The sequence below is a fragment of the Gymnogyps californianus genome, chromosome 7 (genome assembly GCF_018139145.2).
Source record: "Gymnogyps californianus isolate 813 chromosome 7, ASM1813914v2, whole genome shotgun sequence".
Taxonomy (NCBI): Eukaryota; Metazoa; Chordata; class Aves; order Accipitriformes; family Cathartidae; genus Gymnogyps; species Gymnogyps californianus.
This window is the reverse complement of record NC_059477.1, coordinates 4,260,249-4,282,392: the sequence shown is the minus strand read 5'-3', so window position 1 is coordinate 4,282,392 and position 22,144 is coordinate 4,260,249. Positions and strand designations below refer to the sequence as shown.

Genomic DNA, 22,144 nt, shown 5'->3' with positions numbered 1-22,144 from the left:
GTCAGCCAGCTCTGTTTTAGCAGGCTTTGTACGCTCCACTGCCCAGCCGTGTCTTCATCCCAACCCCAAGGTACGTATGGCACTCTTGATGCTAAGGGACCGTCACCCTGCTGGGCTGCAGGGCTGCCCTCCTGCTAGCTCAAGGAGTCCAAAGAAAAGCACACAAAATAATTAGGTCTTAGGGTGAAGGGGGCACCTCCTGGGGTCTGGAGGAGCTCCAAGGAGAAATCCTGGGTGGTGTGGATGTGGCCACTCTTTGCCACGTGGCGGTAGAGCCAGAGGAGAGTCTCATGCCCTGTTTTATTTAGCAGTATGGGCGCGCTCTGAGTCCCACCACAAGAAAAGCTGCCGCCGCGCTCTTACCCCTTACCATTTTTGTCTCCAGAACCACTAAGCCACCAGGAGACTTCACGTTTAGCGACTTGAGGTGCAGAGCTCACACCTGAAATAGGGACTGGGGAGGAGAGGAGGCAGGGAGGAGGGCAGTGATGCGCCCCAGGTGATACCGTAGGTCATTAGCAAAGACAGTGATGGCCCCATGGTCCTCCTGACTTCTGTCTGTGTCCTGAGGACATACTGCTTTTCTGCTGGACTGAAGGAAACCATCCTTTGGGGTGTGTATTAGGTGGGTCTCATTGCAAAACATGGTCACTCTTAGCAACCCTGTGTAGGCATGCCTGTATTCCTTATCATTTCTTTTTGTACGCAAGTTCTTGAAACTTAAAACCGTAACAATCAGAATTTGCCTATGGTAGAAACTCAAAAAATCAAGCTAAAAGCCCTTCAAAACAGTATGGAAACCACCACAGACTGGCAGTCATACCTAACAGAGTTTGAAATCTGCCGTGTCTGCGATGCACTCAGGATGTGTGTGATCTAATCATATGTATGATTTAACCTTATTCTTGCACAAAAGATGTCAACTGCAAGTTAGATTTCATCTCCTAGGAAGGTGGAAAGGCAATCAAAGCTCCCCTTAGGTATCCCCGAGCTCCTACGTCCTCATCACACGTATTCTGCACCATGTGAGCGGTATTTCTTGTGCATGGAGGCTCCCCAGGTTTATTCTTTTCAGGTAAACTCTAGGACGTAGGTATTCCACTTGTACCGGTTTCTGAAATCATAATTGCCACAAGGAATTCAGTAAGTAGTCTTAAGAAAAAAAACTAGATATGGACCAGTCCCACAACTGATGTCAACTGGTATAACTCATTTTACACCAACAAAGCCACATTTTTGACCCAGTTAAAAATGTTTTGTGCGAGGTAGTGCTGGTAGGGAAGCTCATGTTTGTTAGAATAAATGGAGCAGGAGCTGATGTACCAAAAAGAAAAGCACTGATGTCTTGCACAGGGATCTATTGAGAGAAACGGATCTGTGTGAAGATGAGCACACAAAGTTCTCCCCAGCCTTTCAAAGCTCAGACTTTTTTCACTGCAGACGGTTGAGAGTATTTGAAGAAGATGGGAATATGTTGGTCAGAAAATGCTGACTCACTGAAACATCCCCAGGAAAAAGGCCAATTATAGCAAACTCGCTGTTTGTACGTTAAAAAAGGTCGGGGAAAAAAACCTTGAAATGATCAGATGCCCCATTTTAATGCTTTCAAAACGAGCTGACTCAAATCTGGGAGGGTGGAGGGGGTGACATGGTTTGGCATGTAGATCTTTATTTGATAATTTGGAACATTTCAAATAGGGAAGACAGAAATGAAGGGGCTTTTTGCCTGATGAACTGTTTCAGACAACCTGCTCTGATTTTTATTAAAAACAAAAAGTGTTTGCGACTTTGACTTTTCCTCCCCATTTGAGTGGGAGAGGAACAGCAGAAATAGCTCTGGCTGCGATGGGAAACGTCCTTCCCGCTCGGCTCTCACCCTTGCCTGGCTAAGTAGTCAGGTCCAGGATGGGATTAAAATACTCCTCTGGGGTTAGATGCCCTTGGGGCCACCACCATCCACGCCTGGCTGGAGAGGGCTGCCGGCACCCAGCGCTTCTCGGGAAACCCTCCGCGCCTTGCAGGATCAGGCCCACAGGCTTTGCTATTTGCAAAAGAGCACCTTGAATTGCACTTTCTCGTCTGATTGAAATGCATGGGAAATGTCAGGAGGTGTGGGCGGAAGAGCCCTCGTTCGATATTGCTTCGGTACTCCTGAGTCTCATTAGCTCAGGTCACTGCATTTGCCTGGTTTCTGTCTTGTGAACTGCAATACCAGCGTGCTTTCGTGCCATCACCTCTCAGCTTGAGAGCATAGAGAAAGGACTACAAAAACCGGGGAGTAAATAATCCCCCCGTCAGCTCCTCGGGCTGCCTCTGAGCAGAGGCTGGGGAACCCGAGCCAGCTCAGTTTGCAAGTCAAAGGCTCTGATTTCACGAGGGCCGAGCCAATGTTGGATGTTCCTTCCAGAAAAGCCTCGTTCTCTGATCTCTGACTCATCGCAGCCACCGCTGACGTCCAAGGGACTCCTTCTGCATGAGGATTATTCATCTGAACCGGGTCCGCAGCAGCATCCGATGTGTCATCCCTTATCTCCCAGCAAGCAGAGGCCGGCAGTCGTGTGGGCGGTGTGGGCACCGGCCCCTTCCCAACGGCACGGCAGTCGCAGACCTGCCCACTGGGTTACGGGTCAGGGCAGTGGCTGCCAGCTATTGATGAATGAATTTAGCTTGCTTTTTTCCGACACGCTGCGGTTGATGTGCGTGAGGCTCTGGTACCCTTCGCTGTGCTACAGGGAAAGCGGCGCGAGAGAGTTTACTTCTCAAGCTGTGTCAAACAAAAAAGAAATGTATTACAGGAATTGTCAAACAGTAACTATTAAGGATTTGGAAAACTGTGATTAAAAATGGAAACCTGTCCACAGTAGTAACAATTAGATATATTTGCTATGTTTTGCACAGAAACTACCCTTTTCTTGGCTACATTTGTGCCCCCCTAGAGAGCAAGTATGCTGTGATCCAATTCCTGAGACTGGTGTAAATTGGCCTGGCTGCCTTGCTCCAAGGGAAACGCCAGTGCTTTTTCAGCAGCTGAGGATTTGTTCCCCCCTCTCTCATTTGTCCTAACAGGTCGACAGTGAAGTTGTTGCAAGCGAAAAATAGCCAGGGCCAGTTCCTGCACCCATATAAGCCGGCCTCATGCCCTCCAAATCGGGGGATGCTGCTGCCATCGCCCCTGCAAGGCGGCGCTGCCCCTTGGGACAAACAGCGAGTCTGAACGGCGAAGTGACAGCCAGCCGTCCTCCCGGGGTGCACTTATCTGTGAAGGGAGCTTGCTTGTCTGGGCTCGGAGGGTCTGCACCCCCCACGCACATTGCTGCTCTGCCTCCTTTGGTTTGCTGCCCTTTTTTGCCAAAAAGATCTTGCCAAAGTCTGAGTAAGGGACTGAGAAACACAGAGGGGCTGTGCTTGGTTCAGCTCTCCCGGTGCTTGGCGTGAACCTCCCAGAGCCCCTTCTTGAAGGATTTCACCTGTACGTGAGGGACTTCCCTGCCCAAATGGTCGCTTGGGTTTCCCAAGTGGGTCAGCCTGTGAAATAAGGTGATTACTTGACTTCACAGATTTAGCCTAACTTATATCTATGGATCTAAAGGGTCGAGGAGTGGTGATGGAAGGGGCATGGCCTCAAAGGAAGGGGTTGTAAGCCCCCAGCAACAAAACCAGGACTTTCCTTACTCCCCTGTTGCATGCAGCAGTGTTTTTTGCAGTTTGCATTGCCCCTTCTCTCTTGCTTGTTTTCTCCGTCTCAGGGAAGCGCTGCCTGCGCTCTCCCTCCTTGGGGTCACGTGTGATAAGCAAGAAGGTCCTCTCCTAACCGCGGGTTAAACAAAGTGCCGTGGCTATCCTGTAGCTAGAGACGGGATTAGAGGAGACCGCCGGCTGATTGGGAGCAGCGGCAGTGACCGCACTTGGCAGGTTCACATGGGATGCTGATCGGCACCGTCAGACTGGCCGGGACAGCCTGTGCCCAGCAAACAGGCTGGGCTCTCCCAGCCCCGTGGATGCGCCGGGGTTTCAAAGCGGTGTGTGAAAGCTTGTCCTTGTTGGAATAGGATTTGCCAGATGTGAAGGTGATGCTCAAGGTGCGTCAAGGAAGTCGGTGCATTTTGTCCTCCCGACTGAGGATTGGGCGTTCTAGGCACGGCCTGCTCTGGTGCACAAAATGTTGGCACAGGAAGGTCTGCAGTAAACCAGGTATTGCATGTGCTGGTTGCGTATAGACTCCTAAGTGGGGCCAACCCAATGGTTCTCCATCGCTGTATGCATTAACAGGCAGGTCACTGCCGTGGGGATCAGCAAAGGGGCTACATATCATTGGCTTTCTGTTTTGCACTAACCTGTTGGGGAAAAAAAATCAATAAATCCCCCACATAAGCTCATTATGTCCCAAACTTTCCCAACTGGTAAGGTCAAAGCAGCGGTGAGTCTGGCAGTGCTTGCAGGCATGGCACCTTTTAATGTCCTTTTAGTAATGGTACCTTTTAATAAGGTGTTATTGCTGTCTTTGTGGGGTCTGCTACACCCCTGTCGTTCAGGGTTACCCCCACTGCCATCACGCTGGGAGGAGGTAACCTCTTGGCAAGGGGCTAGCAGTGAGTCTCTGAGCCCTTGCCTATAGGAGGGAGCCTTTCTGGCAGCGTCGGGTAGGTAATCCTGACAAATGACGCAGGCACCACATCCCTGGGCAGCATCGATAACGTGTCCGATACGCTGTAGTGTCTGGTCGTGCATTTCACCCTGCGGTCGCTGAGTTTCTACATTTTTCAGCTGAAATCAGCTGCCGTGTCGAGGATTTTGGCTGTGCGCCCCAGGAGGGGATCTCTGGGGCAGAGCAGCACCCCACCCTCGGACATCGGCAGCCACAAAGCCACGGTTGCTACTTTGACTTCTTAACGCAGACAGGCAGCCCGCATGTTAGGGGTGACATTTTCCTTCTTTTTGTGTCTCCAGATCAATCAGTGCCAGTGTGAAGCCCATTTATTTGTCCCTCTCATGTCATCCTGCTCCTAAGGTTTCACAGGACCCGTCCTGATTTTTCTCCCAAAATTTTCCAGCTGAGAAATATCTTGAATAAAGACAACAGAGTTTATTCACTGAGTTTGGCAATCACTTCATGGCCTAGGGAAGAAGGATGCAAAATAAGAGTCGAGGGGGGATAAATAGATGCTGTTTGCTCTCGAAAGCATCCGCTGGAGGTTTACCCAGCCCTGGCCTGCGCTCTCTGTGTTTAGTCTGGCTGGCTGATGGCTCGCTTGTGATACGGAGCTTAACGGCCCTGTTCTGCAGCATATGTGCTGGGCGCATCGATAACCTGCCATTCATTAGGGAGTTGGGTCGGGCTGCCCAGCGGCAAAAGTCAGCTCCCAGCCAGCCAAGCAAGACTGGCCGCTAGCGGCGAAAAGCCCCCGGCCTCGTTTTACCACTCAGCACCGTCATCGGTGGGTTTTAATTAAGGCAGAAGGCAGTCGGTTGCGGAGGGCGTAGGAGGGGCAGGGACGCTGGGAGGAATTGGCTGTGATATAAATAAGATGCCGGGGGGGAGGAGGAAGGGAAGGCGTACCCAGCGGGGGTGCCTGGCGTGACAGCACAAACTGGCTTTATTTAGACATGGGTGCCCCTCCTTTCCCCCCCGCTTTTTTCCAGCAAGTACAAAAAGAGCCAAAAATAAACCTCTTTGGGCCCTACTGCAGGATCTCAGCTGCGGTAGGGAGGGGATCTGTCTTGAAAGCGCTGGAGCGATGCGGTCTTCAAAACAAACATAAACATTTCCCTGGCTTGCTTCTGAGATTAAAACCCTTTCCGAGACAGCGACGCTGGTTATTGTAGCCCTCTGGATGCGGACTTTCTCACTGTGATTGCTGCGGAGGAATAAAGAGGAGAAAAAGAAAAAAAAAAAAGGCACGGGGAAGGAATGCAAAGCCAAAGTAATGAGTAACTTCTGGCATTGGCAAGTTTTCATCTTCCAAGGTCAGCCCTGATTTCATTTGGGGAGTGCTTTCCCCTTTTTAGCAGTTTTGGCTATTGCAGCCATACGTACAAAGGACCATCTGGAAACCTGTTCCCAACTTTAGCAAGCGTTAACATCGAGTTGCCTGGAGCCCGTGTTTGCTCGCGGGCTGCAGCGGCTCCGTGTTGAGCTTGCTTGGGCTTCCGCTGGTATCCCTGACAGGGCAGGGACTGGGTACAACCCCGTGCGGAGAAGTCAGCCAGGTAGGGTGTGCACAAAGCCCTCGAGCTTCCCCAGGAATTTCTGTCCTCCTCTAGTTGTGGGGTTTTGGGGTGGTCTGGATTTTGGGGTGCTTTTTTTTCCATCTTTTTTTATTGCATGTAGTTGTTGAGCTCAGCTTTTGTTATATGCGTTCGAGAGTACACGAGCATGTTTCATTTTCTAGATTAGAAAATGCTCAGAGGTGTAATCAGGTCCTTCCACAGTATTTAATTATCCATAATTAAAGGCGTTTACACAAAGCACCAGATTTTCAAAGACTATTCTTGTGTTACATTGCTAATGAATTAAGTAATTAATTGGCATTGAAAAAATACAATAGGAAACATCAATCTTTTAAAGTAAAGCATTTTTTAGGCGTTTTATAAAATCATTAACTTGTATCAGGTCAGTAGCTGTTCTAATGTCTAAATCCCCCTTCTGGCTTTAAAAAAATTTCTAAAGGACAAAACGAACGCAGGAAAAACAAGGCAGGGAATTCTTGCTAAAGAGTGTGGAAACACTCCGAAATGGGGAATTTCATTTGGAAGTCGTTGTCCAGCACTCTGCCGCTCTGTCCCGCGGTTCCTTCCCCCTGCCAATAAGGTCTGAACCAATTTCCATCGCATTTGAGAACGCGGTTTGCAGCCTCAAGCCTGTCATGTTCCTACAAGTTTTGTTAAAAACAGTTGTTTGCTGGGTTTAGTTTTAATAACCCGCGTCCCCTCGAGCAGAGCACTGCCTCTGTGCCTCAGTTTCCCCTGCGCACTCCCCTGCCCCACGGGGATGCCGTGATGATAACAGGCTCTTGGTTGCGAGCCATTCAGATACTGTGGTGCCACCGAGACCAGAGAGTGAGTAATAGTTTCATCCAGCAATTAAGTAATAAAAACAGACCAGCAGAATGAGGGGTAATGAAGCATTCTGAAAATTTGGGGGGAGGGATGCAGAACCACATATGTCCACCGTAAATTTTCCCCAGCCTTTCATCATTCCGAGCTGCTACCTTACAGTGCAAAATAACTATCCTGTCCTGGCACATCAGCATAACATCACGTGGCATCTGCTGGAGTATAAAAGCCCACATAGATTGTGGTAATGCATTTTGTAGTGGCACCCAGAATTATTAGCAAAGGAAAGGACAATCCTTTTCCATTTGATGATTTCGTTAAATGCAACTATTCACATGCAAAACCAGCACCACTCATTTTATTTTTATTAGCAACCTGACTCTGCACGGCACCATCAGAAAGCATTGTGGAAATGCCATGGATACCATTAAATTCAGGTAGCATAATAGGCCCTCAGAAGAGCAAAATCTGGGGACAAAACATGGATTAAAGGTGCTTCTGCAGCTGTTGGAGAAATCAGGGCAGGTCCCAGCAGAAGGGTTTAGGAGCCTGTTTATTCCAGAAGCACCAACCTCTGGCTGTCTCATCTGTCCCATCAGACCAAGATGCGCCCATCCTTGCAGTGGTTTGCTCTCCCCGTGTGTGCCCTCAAGGTCCATCCATCCTGCCCTGCCCCTTCCTCCTCCTCCTGTTCCCTCAGGAGCTGCAGATTTCGGCACAGCAGCGCCGTGTCTTGTCTCTGTAACACCAAGCTTATCGGTTGCTTCGGGTGGGGTTGGAGGGGAGGTGTTTTCTTGAGTTTCCTTTTCTGTGTCCCAGGCAGGTAATTAAATTCCCCGCACAAATTAAGAAATTATGTTTCTGCTGTTGTGGTTATTCCCTTTCTCCGAGTAATCAGTTGTTTGTACGGATTTGCATAGAAGTGGGAGCTCTGCCACTGCAGCCCGGCCTGAATTTGTACGGATGAAAAAAAGGCAAATCCAAAGGGCGATGCCACTTGGCTCTGTTAAACGCCCTTTGGAAGAGTCCATCCTCTGGCAGGAAGGGGAACCTTTGGTGACTCACTTAGACTTTTAGCTTTTATACACATCCACATTCATTAAATTCACCTTTCACTTGGGTCTTGCCTGCCCGTGGCTGGTCATTTCTGTGTCTGTCGTTGTGGAGGCCAGGAGGCTGGGGGATGGTGGTGGAGACTGCGGAGGCCAGGAGGATGGGCATGGCAGTGAAGATGGCAGGAGATGGGCTTGCTGTGTCACACAAAGTGTGAAAATTGGGTTGGGCTCAAAATCGGCAGCAGGAAACCCAACAACTCAAACACGAGCCAAGAGTAGAAAGAAATGGTTTCAGCAGCAGCTCTCTTCTTACCTGAAATTTTTTTGCTTTGCTTTGAAGTTCCATTTCTAACACGATCCCACGTTCAAAACCTTCGTCAGAAGAATCTGCCGCCAGGTGGAAAACAAAAAATGGGACCATGCTGATGCTCTCAAAGCGTCACATTTCATCTCGCAACGGTGGAAAGGCATAAAGGCATTTTTCTACCAATTGGCACGTCCCCACAGTCATCTGGATTGTGATGAAGCTCTGTTTTTCAGACAGGAGCTGAAGGTTCATCCTGAGCATGTGGTTTCCCACAGCTAAAGAAACCCTTCTTCCCCTTGGTAAGGGGTTTGCGCAGAGGTTTGCTCATACCGCAACCGTTGCCACGACTAGTGTGCATGGTGGTGCGACTGTCATTGTGCATTAACCGCTGTAGTTTCATTATCCAATGGTGGGTTGGGTTGGGTTGGGTTGGGTTGTCCGTAGACTGCATATCTAAATGCACAACTCAGATAAATGTATAGTAATCCTGGTTGTTCCCCCCACCACCCACCCCCATTTTGCATTTTTTCCCTCCTGTGTTATACAAAATTAGCACTGTCACAGTTTCCACTTCATTTATGACTGATATGAAAAAAACCACCCCATAAAACATCATGCACAGCTGTAGTGACCAAGTTAGATTCAATTCTGGCTTTATATTGAGTTGACGTGCAGCCAGCTCTCTGCCATACATCATCTGTGATTGCAGTTAAGGATGAAATACTGTTTTAATTCTTACACCAAATGCGGGGTTTTTTCCCGAAGAAAAAAGACATAAAAATGTTAAAATGGGCCATAAAAATCATTAAATTTTCACACTGAGCACAACCGAGAGGTGAATAAGTTGGCTAAAAGCTCGAAAGACCCAGAGAAAAAGTCCCGGTTGTTATTCTTTTGTTGTTAACCTTCGCCTTTGAATGGAGATACCCAGGCAGAGAGCAAAGACCTGGTGCTTTGGCAGTCCAGGGCTATTTTGCTACTTGCTTCCCTAGATAAGGGCTTCCCCTCACGGCTGCATGGACAAAGAGCTGTTGCTGCCCGCGGGAGCTGCTGCTCCCTGCCCGCCGTCCGAGGACGGTGCCTTGGGAGGTACCACAACACCCTCGCAGTGGGCAGGGGGCACATCCAGCCAAGTCCCCGGCCGAGTTTGCCGCTCTGCATCCCAGTTCCTTTCTTGGGTGACCTGGGAAATAGCGGCTATTAAGGGCACAGTCACCTGCACCGAGCCTGTCCCACGGCACGCGTTGTCCCATGGCTGCTCTCGGGACCCAGGCTGGCGAGGTGAAGGCAGCAGAAACACAACGGCACGTTATATATATATATATACACCCTCTAGATATATGTTTCTTCACGTAAAGGTTTAGTCTCTGGAAGGTCCAACTTTTCCTCCCTCTGGCTGTTGATTTTACTGGTAACATTGTTAGCTGATGCGGTATTTTAATGGTAGTTTTATTAATTGATTTCTTTTAAATTAACCTATTTGATACCAGCTCCAAAAAAACCCACCTCACCTTATTTGCCAGGTTTGAACCATTAAAAGAATTAATGTACCTTCAGCGCAGTTGGAGTTCATTTTGGCAAATACCTATTTAGACAACTTTTTAAAAGCCTATTACTTACCTGAAAGGTTATAATGACCTAGGAGTAGCTTTCATTGCCTGCAATTAAAATCTACCTATATTTTTTAAAAAATCTGTAGTATTCTCCCAAAGCTTTATGCTGTCTGCAAAGAGATTTTTGAGAGCTAATCCTTTTCCTTTGGTCAGATAAATGTTGAAACATGCATTTCTCAGTTAATAGATGGTTATTACTGTCTTTGAGGTGTTACTGTTTTCCTTCTTCAACCTTGAATGTACACAGTAAAAATCTGATTCAAAAAAGCTGTTCTGTATGCACAGTATCTGCCTGTGCACTGCTGAGCACCTTGCCTGTGCGGTTATTTTACCATAAGCTAAACTTTTCAGTGCTGATTAAGGTATTTGCACACGTAGATCCTTTTAAAATGAAGAGGAATTTGGTGTGCAAATCCCATAGGTGACTTTGAAAATGCCAACCTACGTTTGATACTAAAAGAGGCGGGGGAAAACCCTATATTTAAGGCTAGGTCTGTAGCCCTGCGATTCGCTTTCCTGCCGTCTGAGAGCTGCTCCTGAGACACGCCGTGCGTTGGCTCCTCCGTGGCTTTGGTGGCAGTGGTTCGACTTCAATGCTGTCCTCAATTTGGGTGCATTATTCAATCAGCAGAGAGGGTAAATAATTATGAATTTGATATTAGCTATTAATTTGCACTGCAGCAATGCCTAACCCTGCTGTTCAACAGTCCATAACCCACCACTGGATTAGAAACCCAGTAAAATGGGGAAACTGGGGGTGGAGGTTTTGCAGGGAGCTTGAAGTGCACTCCGATGTGCTCCCAGCTTTGATTTCGGTGCACTTGGGATCGGAAGCAGAGAGGCTGGCTGCACAAGGCTTGGGGGAAATGCCCGTACGATGAGGCAAATACCCTTAATCTAAAGCAGTGGGAAACGTACCGCTTGCCCTGTTTTCTTTAGCATGCCCAGATCAGTTTTATTAGATTATCTGCAGTAGTCTTGGATTGTTAAAAACTGATTAAAAAGATTCGTTCTCAGGGTTGAGACTCCCGGTAGTTTATTATCGTATCTCAATCCACAATATTCCTGCTGGAGGAGAAGTTCCGCTCCTTCTGGGCTTTACCCCTGGGAACTGCCCAGTTTGGCATCCCCTCGTACCCGCCGGCGGCTGCATCGGCTGTCAGTCATTGGCACCGCTTGCAGCTGATCTGTTTTCTGCAGATGCCTGTACCGAACATGCGTTTTTCTCCAGCATCTCCATGCTGCCTTCCCCGCGGCGAGCCGTGCCAAATGTCTAACCTAGAGCTTTGCAGCCGCCCCGGCGCGGGCAGTGCTGTGTGTCAGAAAGCAAACGATGGCGCTGCCCGGGGATGGGCAGGTTGGAGATGACCATTAACCTTGGGCTCGGTCCCCCATCGTCATGCTCATCCCACAAGCACAGCGGATGAAGAGAGAAGTGGGGCTGCAATTTTTGGCTGGTGCTTTTTAACTGTCGAGGAGCCGCTGTCTTTATGTAACTTGCTGAGTGATAATCTCAAGTCTGTCCGCACAGCTCAGATCTGTATCGGTGCTGGTAGAGGTCACCGCTCCTAAACAAACTGCTTTTAAATTGCACCCATAGATCTTCCTTGCACCAAAACATTCCTGCTCCAGTATTTAGTGATGCCTGAAGTTATGTCTCCACATCAAATTAAGTAACTGTTCCATCAATAAGGAGGAGTAATGCGGTGTATTCCCTTCTGGATGTCTCCCTGTCCCTCATTTGTTTGCTGCTCCCGATTAAGACGGATAACGAGCTGTCAGTAATTTTCTAATCGCAGTGCAAAGCGGTGAGGATTAAATCAGTCTGTGTCACTGGGAGCCAGGTCATAATTTAGGGAACTCGAGTGGGTCCCCTGCATTCATTAGACTCCAAGGCAGCGGGTGCTTGGGGTTGTCTGAGCAAAGCCCGGATGATGTGAACATCTCTGCGTGGGGAGAGCCAGAAGATGACATGGGGCCACCAGGAGATCCCTGTCCCGCTGGGCTGGCTGAGAGCTGCAGGTGTGTTTTATCTTATTTATTGTGCTGGCTTCATCGCCGGCGAAAGTCAGTGGAAAGGCTCCCGTTGCCCTGAATTCAGCTTTTCAGCTCGGTCTCGCCTTTTTAATGCACTCCTTTTAATGGTGTAGGGCTTGCTTAGAGTGAGCAACTTGGATTTAGATTGGAGAAGGATACTGCAGATATACATATATATATTTTAATGCAGAGATTAAATAACTTCTAGGCATCTTCAGGCACCTAGCAATGTGAATTATGGCTGGAAGAATCTCTCATGTAAATAGGCAGTGCTTGAGAAGGGCTGTTTTAGCATCGTCTTGTGAGGAGTGAAATATGCAGGAACGATGGAAAAGAGCTGCAGATCAGCTTCGGAGGAGAAGATCAATTCTTTGGGGCAACGGTGCGCAAGATTGAAAGCTCGTGGATGGCTAGGAGATACCACCAGTTGACTCCAGGGAGCTTTTAGCCAGAGCCAGTGGGGGTTTGTCCACAAATAAAAAAAGAAAAGGCTCTCGTTTTGCAACATTTTAGACAACAGAGTGAAATTGGGGGCATTTATTGGGGGTGCCATCTCTCCATGGCTGGCTGGACAAGGCAGCGAAGGAAGAGTGAACCTTCCGCCTTGGGGTCACCTCGAGGAGGTGACACTTGTTACCACAGCTAAGACCCATCATCATGTGATGCTCTGCCTAAAAGTGGAAACGTCCCAGGCAGAAGGTGGCCTTGTCACAGAAACGTCACTTGGTCCATCGTTGCATGTACCCATGTTTTGGTTCCTTTCAGCAGAGAGGGCAGGAGTGACGTACCCACCTCGCCGGGAGCTCTTTGCACTGTCTGCGCTGGTGAATGAAGACTGGAGCAGGCTGAGATTTGGTGGGAAAGCTTGTGCAAACCTCCTTTCCTAGGAAAACACTGGCTGAAAGCAAATGACCAACAAAAAAAAGGCTGTGGGAAGTCTATCTTTCAAACTTCTTTGGCTTTGCTTATATGTATATATACACAACCCCCCCTACGTACTTCAGGTCCGTGCAAGGCTTTCTTCTGGGATTTTAAAATATCAACAACAATCAAAAAAAAGAAGCACAGAGCAATTCCTGAGCTTTTGAATGGCAGAGGGGCCGGGGGGCTGCTGGGGCCACCGCCAGCCCTGTGCTCGCTCACACCTCCTCCCCGAAGCTTTCCGTGCCCGCCTTGGTTTTCATCCCTCAACTCGTGGGGGAGGATGGGACGAAACCCACAGCGATCTCATCCCGGCATCCGCTCGCTCGTGGGCCTGTTGCCAAAAAAACAGCGCCGCTTTTGCCTTCCTCCCCCCATTCGCCGCCGGCCCCGCCGCGAGACGGAGCCCCCTTGCCTGCCAGATGGAGACGCCGCGTTTCTGGCAGCTGCCGCGCTGGGTAGGGCTTCCTTATACCCGCAGGATGCGATTGGCATCCAACAGGTCTGTGGCGGCGCGGGGAGGGATTAGCAGACGATGGCTTGTTTGTGCTGGTGACCAAGTTTCACCTGCCCACGCTGACAACATTGACGTGCTCCGGCGCGCGGCGCTTCCAAGCTGAGATGTGCAGCCGATTAGCATTTGGGGTGGCAGATGGCTCTGCAAAGTGTTTTGCTTACGGCGGCGAGGACTCACACCTCCAGCATCCCCCGCCTGCCCGCTGTAGGGATTTTTAATTTGCGGCGCTGAGGCTGGCGCGGTTTGGTAGACTCGACTCCTAGTCCCTCCTGAAGACGGAGCAGCATTCAGATTTTATTGGGGTGGTGGCTGAGGTGTTGATGCGGCCTCCACGTTTGGGTGCAGGCAGCTTAAGAGAGCTCATCTGCTGCCGGAGAGGGTGAGCGGGCTGGAAAGGGGCTTTCAAGACACTGACCTGAAACGGCCCCATTTCCAGCCCTGCAGGAGCCTTTGTGCAGGTTGGGTGGCGATGGACTTGGGCTATAGGGGAGTCTGGGGGGTGTATTTTCACCTGGTGTATGTATTGGGAACGGGTGGGATGAATAGATGTCCTCTAATCTGCAAAGAGCTGTGTCCTCCGTAGCCTGGCGGACACGGACGTCACCTCCGGGAGCAGGGAGGAGGCAGAGCCGCAGTGTACTCCCCTCTCTCCTGCCACCACCAAGAAGCAACTAGCCACGGACCAGGGATCAGACCTGGGTGTTATCGGGGTGTAAACTCACCCCCCCACATGCCACAGTCATGGCAGCCCCGTTTCTGATGCACCCTCAGGCTTCAGCCGTGCTTTGAGTGAGGATCTTCAGCTTCGGCCTCTTTCTAACACAAAAAAGCTCCAGGGTTATTATCTTTTGGTGGGGTTTTCAGCCCCCCCCGGCAGAGCATCACCAAATTTAATTTTCAGTAAGGCAAAGCTCAGCATTGGCAGCTGACTTCTTTATGTCTCACCTCCAGCTTCACCCGCTGCCTTCTCCTCCCCCCCGGGGAGAGGGGGGCAGGCAGTCTCAATACTAGGCAGCAAAAACAAGACTTCTTCCCTCCTCGGCTCATTAATTAAAGCCACAAGTTGAGCTCTTTTCTTACAATTCGAAGTGATCGCATAAATCGCGTTGACGGAGCTAAATGAACATTTGAAAAGATCCTGCAGGATCAGCAGAGAGGAGCTGTGTTAACCTCCAGAAACAGGGGCCGTCATTAAAAACAAGGTGCTGTTTTTTCTTCCCCCCAAGGACAGAGTTCAGGCTGGACGTGGAAGAAGTCCCTAGGGGCAGGCAGCTGGCCATTTCTGCCCTCTGCGCCAGAGCCTGGGGATCACTTGTATTTCTGCTGCGTTTTGCCTCTTTCTCTGTTGGGTAGTTGTCCACGAGCATCCTTGTGTGGGTTTCGGGGTGTAATCCTCACCTGGTCGTTGCTTTGCGAGTGGTTGTTTCAGCCGAGCGATGCCGGGAGTGCCGGACACCGGCACTGGAGACCGCGTGGCTTATGGCGTGGGACGGTCATGGTGAAGACTGTGAGATGCCTGTTCTGTGGAGACATGCAACGAAAAATCCGCCTTCCCGCTGAGAAGACACTCGGCCACGTTCACTAGAAATGGCTCCCCCAGTTCAACGCAGATTGCCAGCAGTAAATCCCCATGCCCTGTTGCATTCGTGGTCGAGCTCCAAAAGCAAAGTCATCAAGACTCATTCAGCTGAATGAGTGTCCGTGAGGATGTTTTCAGGCTGTATCCATTCCTAAATACTGTTGGGAAACACCCCCGTTTTCTGCTTATCCCTTGCAACTTTAATTGTAGGGCACATCACACAGGAGCCTGAGGGATGGCTGGCTAAATTGAGTTGCTATTTAGCGGCTATCTAAACTACCAGTGCGAGGTAGATAAGCGTAGCCATCAGCACCTCTCTCCTTGACGTTGTCCATTGACTGAATAAGCTAAATTCTCTTGGAGTCGGCCTTAATATTTCCTAAAGGGATGGGAAGCCTCTTAAAGGAGTGGCAGGAGACATAGGATTATTGTTGGAAAATATTTAACTAAGAGGAAAATACCGCTCCTTGCTGAAATAGGACGTCATACCATGAGAAGTTCCAGTGAAGGTGATGAGCTTCGCTTGGTGCAAGATGCTATTCAGGGTAAATCTGAATATCACAGTTGGCCTGAAGTGATTCGTACTTGCTTGCGGTGCTTAACATTTGATTTCCTTTTATTGCTTCTTTGCACACACGACGCTAAATTCAGAGCTGCTGTAAGCCACGGGCAAAGCCGCTGAGTTCAGTAAAACCCACCCGAGAAGGAACTGGGAGCAACCTGCAGCCCACAGCCCCCAGGAGCCAGGCTGGTATTCGGCACCAAGTGACTCCAAAGCATCAGCGTGACACTGTATGCTCGTGGTGCTGGAGAGCATCAAACCCCAGGCTCCTGCTATTTCCAGCTTTAACTCAGCATCCCTGCGGGGTGCTCCTGAATTCACATGTTTTCCTCCGCATCCCCATAGCGCTGAGGTGAGGACCGTGCAGAAGACGCAGTTTGCTCGCGAGCTAGGATGGCTGCTCCTCTTGCGTGTGGGCTGTGAGTGTTTTCGAGCGTGATAGGGAGCATCAGATCGGGGGGCTTTTGAGTTTCTTTAAAGCACCACCGTGCCACTGAGCCCTGAGAGGACTTAATCTCACACCCTTGGGTAGCGTTGCGTGATGTATCAGGCGTGCATTAATGCCCGCACATGGGATTAGACGTATTTCCTCCATACCCGGGGTGCAGTTCAGCGGCACAACGTGGGTCATCACCCAGGTATCATCTGGTCTTACGCGTACAGTTGCAAAATTTGCCGTCACTCTTCCCAAACAACAAACCATATGTGATTTTTCTACATCTCTCCCATCAAAACAGCATCTGAATGTCCCTAATATATCTCCATAAAAATCTTCACAGTTGTTCTAGCAAACAGCCTGGAGTGCTGTGGTCTTTTAAGAGTATTAACTACGTTAAGCAAAGCAAATCTCACAATTACGTTGTCTGTGGGAGCAGCAAACTTCTCCCATCAGTCTCCCTGAGCAAGGAAAAGAGGGTGATTACTGTCCTGTTTTCATCGCAGTCGTGGTTTAAGATGCTTTTACAAAGACCGGGACGGCAGCCCTTGCCCAAAGCAGCTTCTTGATCCTACTGCTATTATCATAAGTAACTTTCTTGATGTGCTTGACATGTCATCAAATGTTTCTGAGCAGCGTCTTCCTTTGAATAATAATAATAAAAAAACACATTGCTGTGCTGTTCTGTCTCTTTCTTTGTGATTTTTTTACATCCATTTGGCGGATCCTGGTCTCAGGCTGCTCCTCTGAGCAGCACAAAGCCCCAGTGGGAAAAGCTCAGGACAGTCCCCAGCAGCGTGGGGTTGGGGCACTCAGCTTTTGAAATGTTGGGAGGCTGATCTAAGGGAGGGAAAAAAATATTAGAGAACTTAAAGGAGTCCGGTTAGCTCTGCTGCAAATCAAAAAAAGGACTTGGTTTCTTGCTGTGGGATCCAGTCGTGGCCTCACGGGCTGCAGCTCCTCCAAGGCACATTGCAAAGCCACATTGCAAAGCCACGTAGCATCCCCTGGTGCTGGGTGTTATCTCCGGCAATGCATTAGCTGTCGGCTCTGTAAAACTCGAGGTTGCTGGAAAACTCCCCAAGGGCTGTGCTGTTGCATAGAAAATGCCACTTGTCTGGGGCATGTTTTCAGCTAAATTTCAGCAGTGCAGTGTCCCTCTCCGAGTGCATCCTTCTCGTGCCTCAGCCACGGGTGCGACGCTCACTGCATCCCATTTTGGACAAACAGGATCCACTTTTCAAATAGGAAGGTGGGAGAAGTTTAGATGGGGAAAAAAAGGGGCTGGCTGATAGCGATGGTGCTGGAAAATTGGCTTTCAGGCGGTGGGCATTTAAGTTGAATTATCACAAATGGAGTGTGGAAATTTTGCCTTCCGTTAGAAATCCACATTTCTATGGGGGTGGGTATAGCAGTGGGGGGAGAGAGGATGCAAAAATGCTCCATCCAGCTTGCTGTGGTGTGCAAAAGAAAACATTTCACTCTGGCAATGCAGAGGTGGCTATTTTGAGAGAGTGCTGGGGAAAAAAAGGTCCAGAGCAGTGGTAGTGTTGGCCTAAATTAAAAGTACTAAGGTCTGACAGAAGAGATGGATGTCCCGAAACGGCAGCAAAACATCACGTAGGAGGGCAGATGTCAGTAGAGCCCAAAGCCAGGTTTTCATCCATTTTGCTAAAAGCCAAGAAAAAGGAAAACAAACCCACTTGCTGTAATTTTTCCCTCTGTTCAGCCTCTGAACACAGCTCCTTCCTTAGGTGTGCTCAGGCGATGTTTAGCCAGCCAGCTCTGGGATGCTCGGTGCTGCTTCAGTGAGGGCTGGTTTGGCCGGCCCCCCATGTTCCTCCCAGCCTTCAGTCCCTGTGATTTATGCAGAATAACTGTAATTTTTCCTCTTCCCCTTGCCCAGCCCCTTTGGGGGGGTGGCAGCATCCCAAGGATTTTCCGTTAGACACAGAGGCGCTTGCCAGGTCCTTCCTGGCTCAATAGATGCCAGAGATCAGAGGGGCAGATTATTAGTGTTTAATTCCTATCTTGCAGAGCTGCCCTGTGTCCTTGGCCGGGGCAGGGACGTTGCTGCTGTGGTGCTGTCCCCAAAATGAGTGATCTCCTCTCCACCGGCGACCTCAAAGGCATGGGTGATGCTTTTAGTACATCCCCTTCTTTTCATCGTGGTGTCTGCTTTCTGCTTCTCAGCTCTGGGATAGGGACATTAATATGAGGGGTGTTTAATGATTTTTTTTTTTTTTTTTTCCAAATGACCCCCCCGGGGGAAGCTCAAGAGGGAGAGGGGACCTGGGGCTGCCGGGATGAGGAGGAAGGGCAGCTGTGGCCGTGATGGAGCAGCTGTGGGATAGACAGATAAGCTGGGTGCAAGGACAAATAAGCTTGTCCCTAGTTTGCAGTCCCCCTTCGACCAGTCCCGACTCGCTCACCCTCGGCTGACCATGACCCCGGGCTGTGCTCTGCCCCTGCGGCGTTTCAAAACCCTGTGAAGGTGGTGTGGGGTCCTCAAACCCGGGCCAGCAGCAAAGGTTGGCCTACCTGTGAGTGAGAAAACATGCCGGCTCCCGTCGCTGCCGGCCTCCGGCCTGTTTTCAGCCACGTTGAACGGTCCGGCGGTGCTATAAATCCACCGTCGTTCGGCACCCGGAGAAGGCTGTGTCTGGAGACATGTGTGGGTGTCGAGGCAGTATTGGCTTCTCAAATGAGATGATTAACAGGCAGCCGCAGGGCAACAAGAGAGAAAACAATCTTCCCCTTTCCTTGCCACCCTAATCTCCAGAGGAAGCTTTTTGTTTAAATTTTAATGAAAAGGGGTTTTTGCTCTGGGAGCGCGGAGCAGGCTGTTGTGTGGAGGCTGCCCATCCTGGGCGTCCCTGACATGGGCAGGCAATCAGAGCATCCTATTAAAGAGGGACAGGTGCTTACTTCAACTTTAAATACGGCTAGCTACAATTATTGGCATTTTCATTGCATTTGAACCCCGGGACATTTAACGGCAGCAAATGAGCCGACCTGATGGCGAAGCCCACGCTGGGTGTCATAACACACCACCGCCAGACTTGATGAAGCAGAGATTTAAAATCTGTGATGAAGAGCACAGGCAGCGGCGCAGCCAGCGCAGGGACTCAAAAGCTGTGGGAAGAAGTGACCACTTCAGTGGGTTGCCAGAGAAATACTGCAGTTGGGACCACAGCCTTTCCAACTGGGATCGTGTCTTGCGGAGAGACGCCAACTTTGGAAATCTTCAGCTCGTGACCAAAATGGGTCATGACTTTTTCAACTACATGCATGTAAAGGAAAACACATATATGTGCGTGCATACGTAGCGTTTGGCTTTTCTGTAGCGCTGTGTGTCCTTGGCTGGTAACTCCTGGCTTTGAAGTTCTTTGCATTATGGAATGACTGAGGTTGGAGGGGACCTTTGGAGGTTGTCGAGCCCAAAGCCCAGCTCAGAGCAGACTTAAAACATCCCCACGCCCAGTGCACTGCTCCTCAACTGCCAGCAGACCAGTGTAGCCCGAACTCTAGCTCAATAAGTGGTGTTGAATTTCCTTGTTTGGAGCAAAAGCCTGCTTCTTCCTGGCGTCCTGGCGGATTCACGTGCTGGCCAGGCAAAGGAGGAGCCATCATCCCCCTTTCACGGAGAGACACAGACCTTCCCAGCGCCACAGCCTGCCTTCCCAGGTCCTGCCCGTGGAAGGAAGGAGCAGCCCTGGGGTACACCCAGTCACCCCAAATTCTGGTACAGGAGCCATCAGAGGGATCTTTCTCAGGCCCTTCTGTTGTGGCTTCATTAAGATGGGTGCGAAAAGTTGCTGTAGAGCTGATCTGCATTTGAAGAGGCCTTTAATAAAGGCGGGAAGTCGCTTAAACACAACGTTCAGGCACCCTTTTGACTCGGCAGCAACCTTTGACTCGGCAGCAACCTGAAATGCCTACGTCTGGTTAAGCCCAGCCCTGTCAAACTCGTGGCCTGTTGAGCTTAAACATAGGGTCCTGAGGAGCATCCTAATAAAGTCAGGGCACTAATAAATCCGCGAGATGAAATGAATAGTTCTCTGAGACTATAAAACGCGAGACCCCGGCATTGGGTTGGCTACAGCTCAGCCTGTTTCCAGCCACGTAGGGGCCCTATTTTCCTTTTCAAACAGCCTTAAGCCTTATTTTAAGCACTAACAACTTGCCTGTAATTTCACGTCTGTACACGCTCTCATCTTTCGAATGCACCTCGTGCACCGGAGGCATAGATTAAAACCAGTGGCCAGCCGAGGGGTGACATTTCGGAGCAGCACTCGAGCCACGAGACACTTTTCAAATGTCTTCACGCTTCCCTGATGCCACGAATGCGACCGCCTTGGTTTTTTTCCTTGTGCTACTGGCTCTGACATTAATTCCTGGCACTAACTGGTGCAGGAGTGAGAGGGGAGGAGGAGAGGGTTTGCAGAGGGACAGCTGGGCAGTGGGTATTTGTGGGGCTTTTACGAGAAGGAGGAAAAAAAGATCCTTGCTGACTTGCTGCTCAGCTTTGATATTGTGTAATAAAGAAGCCAAAAAAATTCGCAATAATGAGCAGATTGAAGGAATCACCCTTGAGAAAAACCAGATTTTATCAGGAAGCATATTTGGGAGGTGAATTATTTTTGTTAATTTGATGCTATAAATCATTTATGGTTAATAGCCCTGAGCTGGTGGGCGTCCCTGGGGTTACTGGGTGTTCCGGCACGGCTGCCATGGTCCTGGGAGATGAATTGGCTCCGGTCCCTGCAGCTCAGCGGAGGCTCACCGGGCTAGAGCAGCGAAGGCTGCTCTGCGTCGTGATGCTTGTCCTCATGGTCTTGTCCATCTTGCAGCCAAATTTTAGGAGAAAGAGATACTAAATCAGTGGGCAACTGGGTAGAAAAAGCCGGGTGCATCGATGGGGCATCCGATGCCATTTGTGCTAGGGGTTGGGCACAGAAACAGAAGAAGGAAAGTTTCAAGGCCTTTTTTTTCCTTTAGTGCCTGAGGGCAGCCAAAAAAAATGAGAGAAGTGATCGGCGTGGAGCGAAGGCTTGGCACTGAGCAGGCTGGGAGCATTGCTGCTGATTTCGGCAGCGGCGACGTTGCGGCCGGAGCAGAGCAAGGGGCTGGGGCTGAGTGCCTGCCTGCTCCCAGGCGCTTACAGCAGAGCTGCTACACCCAATTTAAAAACAAAAAAGTATTTATTTCTGTCACTCCCATGTGTTTTTGCAGGTCCGAACTGCTTTGCAGGAACCACGATAATTCCCGCCGGCATCGAAGTGAAGGTGGACGACTGCAACATCTGCCACTGCCACAACGGGGACTGGTGGAAGCCGGCGCAGTGCTCCAAGCGCGAGTGCCAGGGCAAGCAGGCTCTGTAGCGGCAAAACCCTCCGCCAGCGGCACCGCCGGCCAAACAACCCGCCGGTGACGATGACGATGACGACGAAGGAACGGCTTCGACGCTGCGCACGCGTCCGACCTCCCGCCAGCTGCAGCAGGGTCACCAGCAAAACCTGCGAGGGTTTCACACAAGCAGAGATTTTACTTGCGGGGAAGGGTCTCCCTCTCCCCCCCCCTTCCTGCTCTTCTCTCACTTTACACACTATGTATCCAGTATCTAGGTATCGACACTGCTTTTGTAATTATCAGTGCTTGGTAGGGATGCGGTGGTCAGATTTGGGGAGGAAAAAAGAAAAACGGCCCACGCAAGTTCTTGGACTGGTGGTGCCTCTGAGACGCCGATCGATTCACGACTCTCACTTTCTACAATGTGGATCATGGGGTTTTTCAAATTTATTTATTTAAGGTTTTTTTGCTATTGTGATTTTTTTTTAAGCCTCTTCCTAAGCTGGGAACGTCGGGACAATACAGCTATGAGTGAAGCGATGGATCATTTTTATCATGTCTATAAGGGGGGGCCGCTAAGGACAGGAGGGAGGTAGAAATTAAAAGGGGAGGAAGGGGTTAAAAAAAAACCCAACTGGGATGTAACCTGCAGAAGGACCGAGGCAGATGCAGAGGTATACGACCGGACGCCCAAGACACAAGCTGTATCTGT

General features: G+C 49.9%; 1 protein-coding gene across 1 annotated transcript in view; it reads left to right on the top strand.

Annotated features, from left to right (window-relative positions):
* VWC2L (von Willebrand factor C domain containing 2 like) overlaps positions 1-21,776 on the top strand; it is a 53,176-nt gene extending 31,400 nt beyond the window's left edge. The window contains exon 4 of the mRNA XM_050900442.1: positions 21,316-21,776. Coding sequence (XP_050756399.1) covers positions 21,316-21,464 — 149 coding nt within the window. The 3' untranslated portion in view covers positions 21,465-21,776. The remainder of the gene's footprint in view (positions 1-21,315) is intronic.
* Positions 21,777-22,144: the final 368 nt, after the last annotated feature.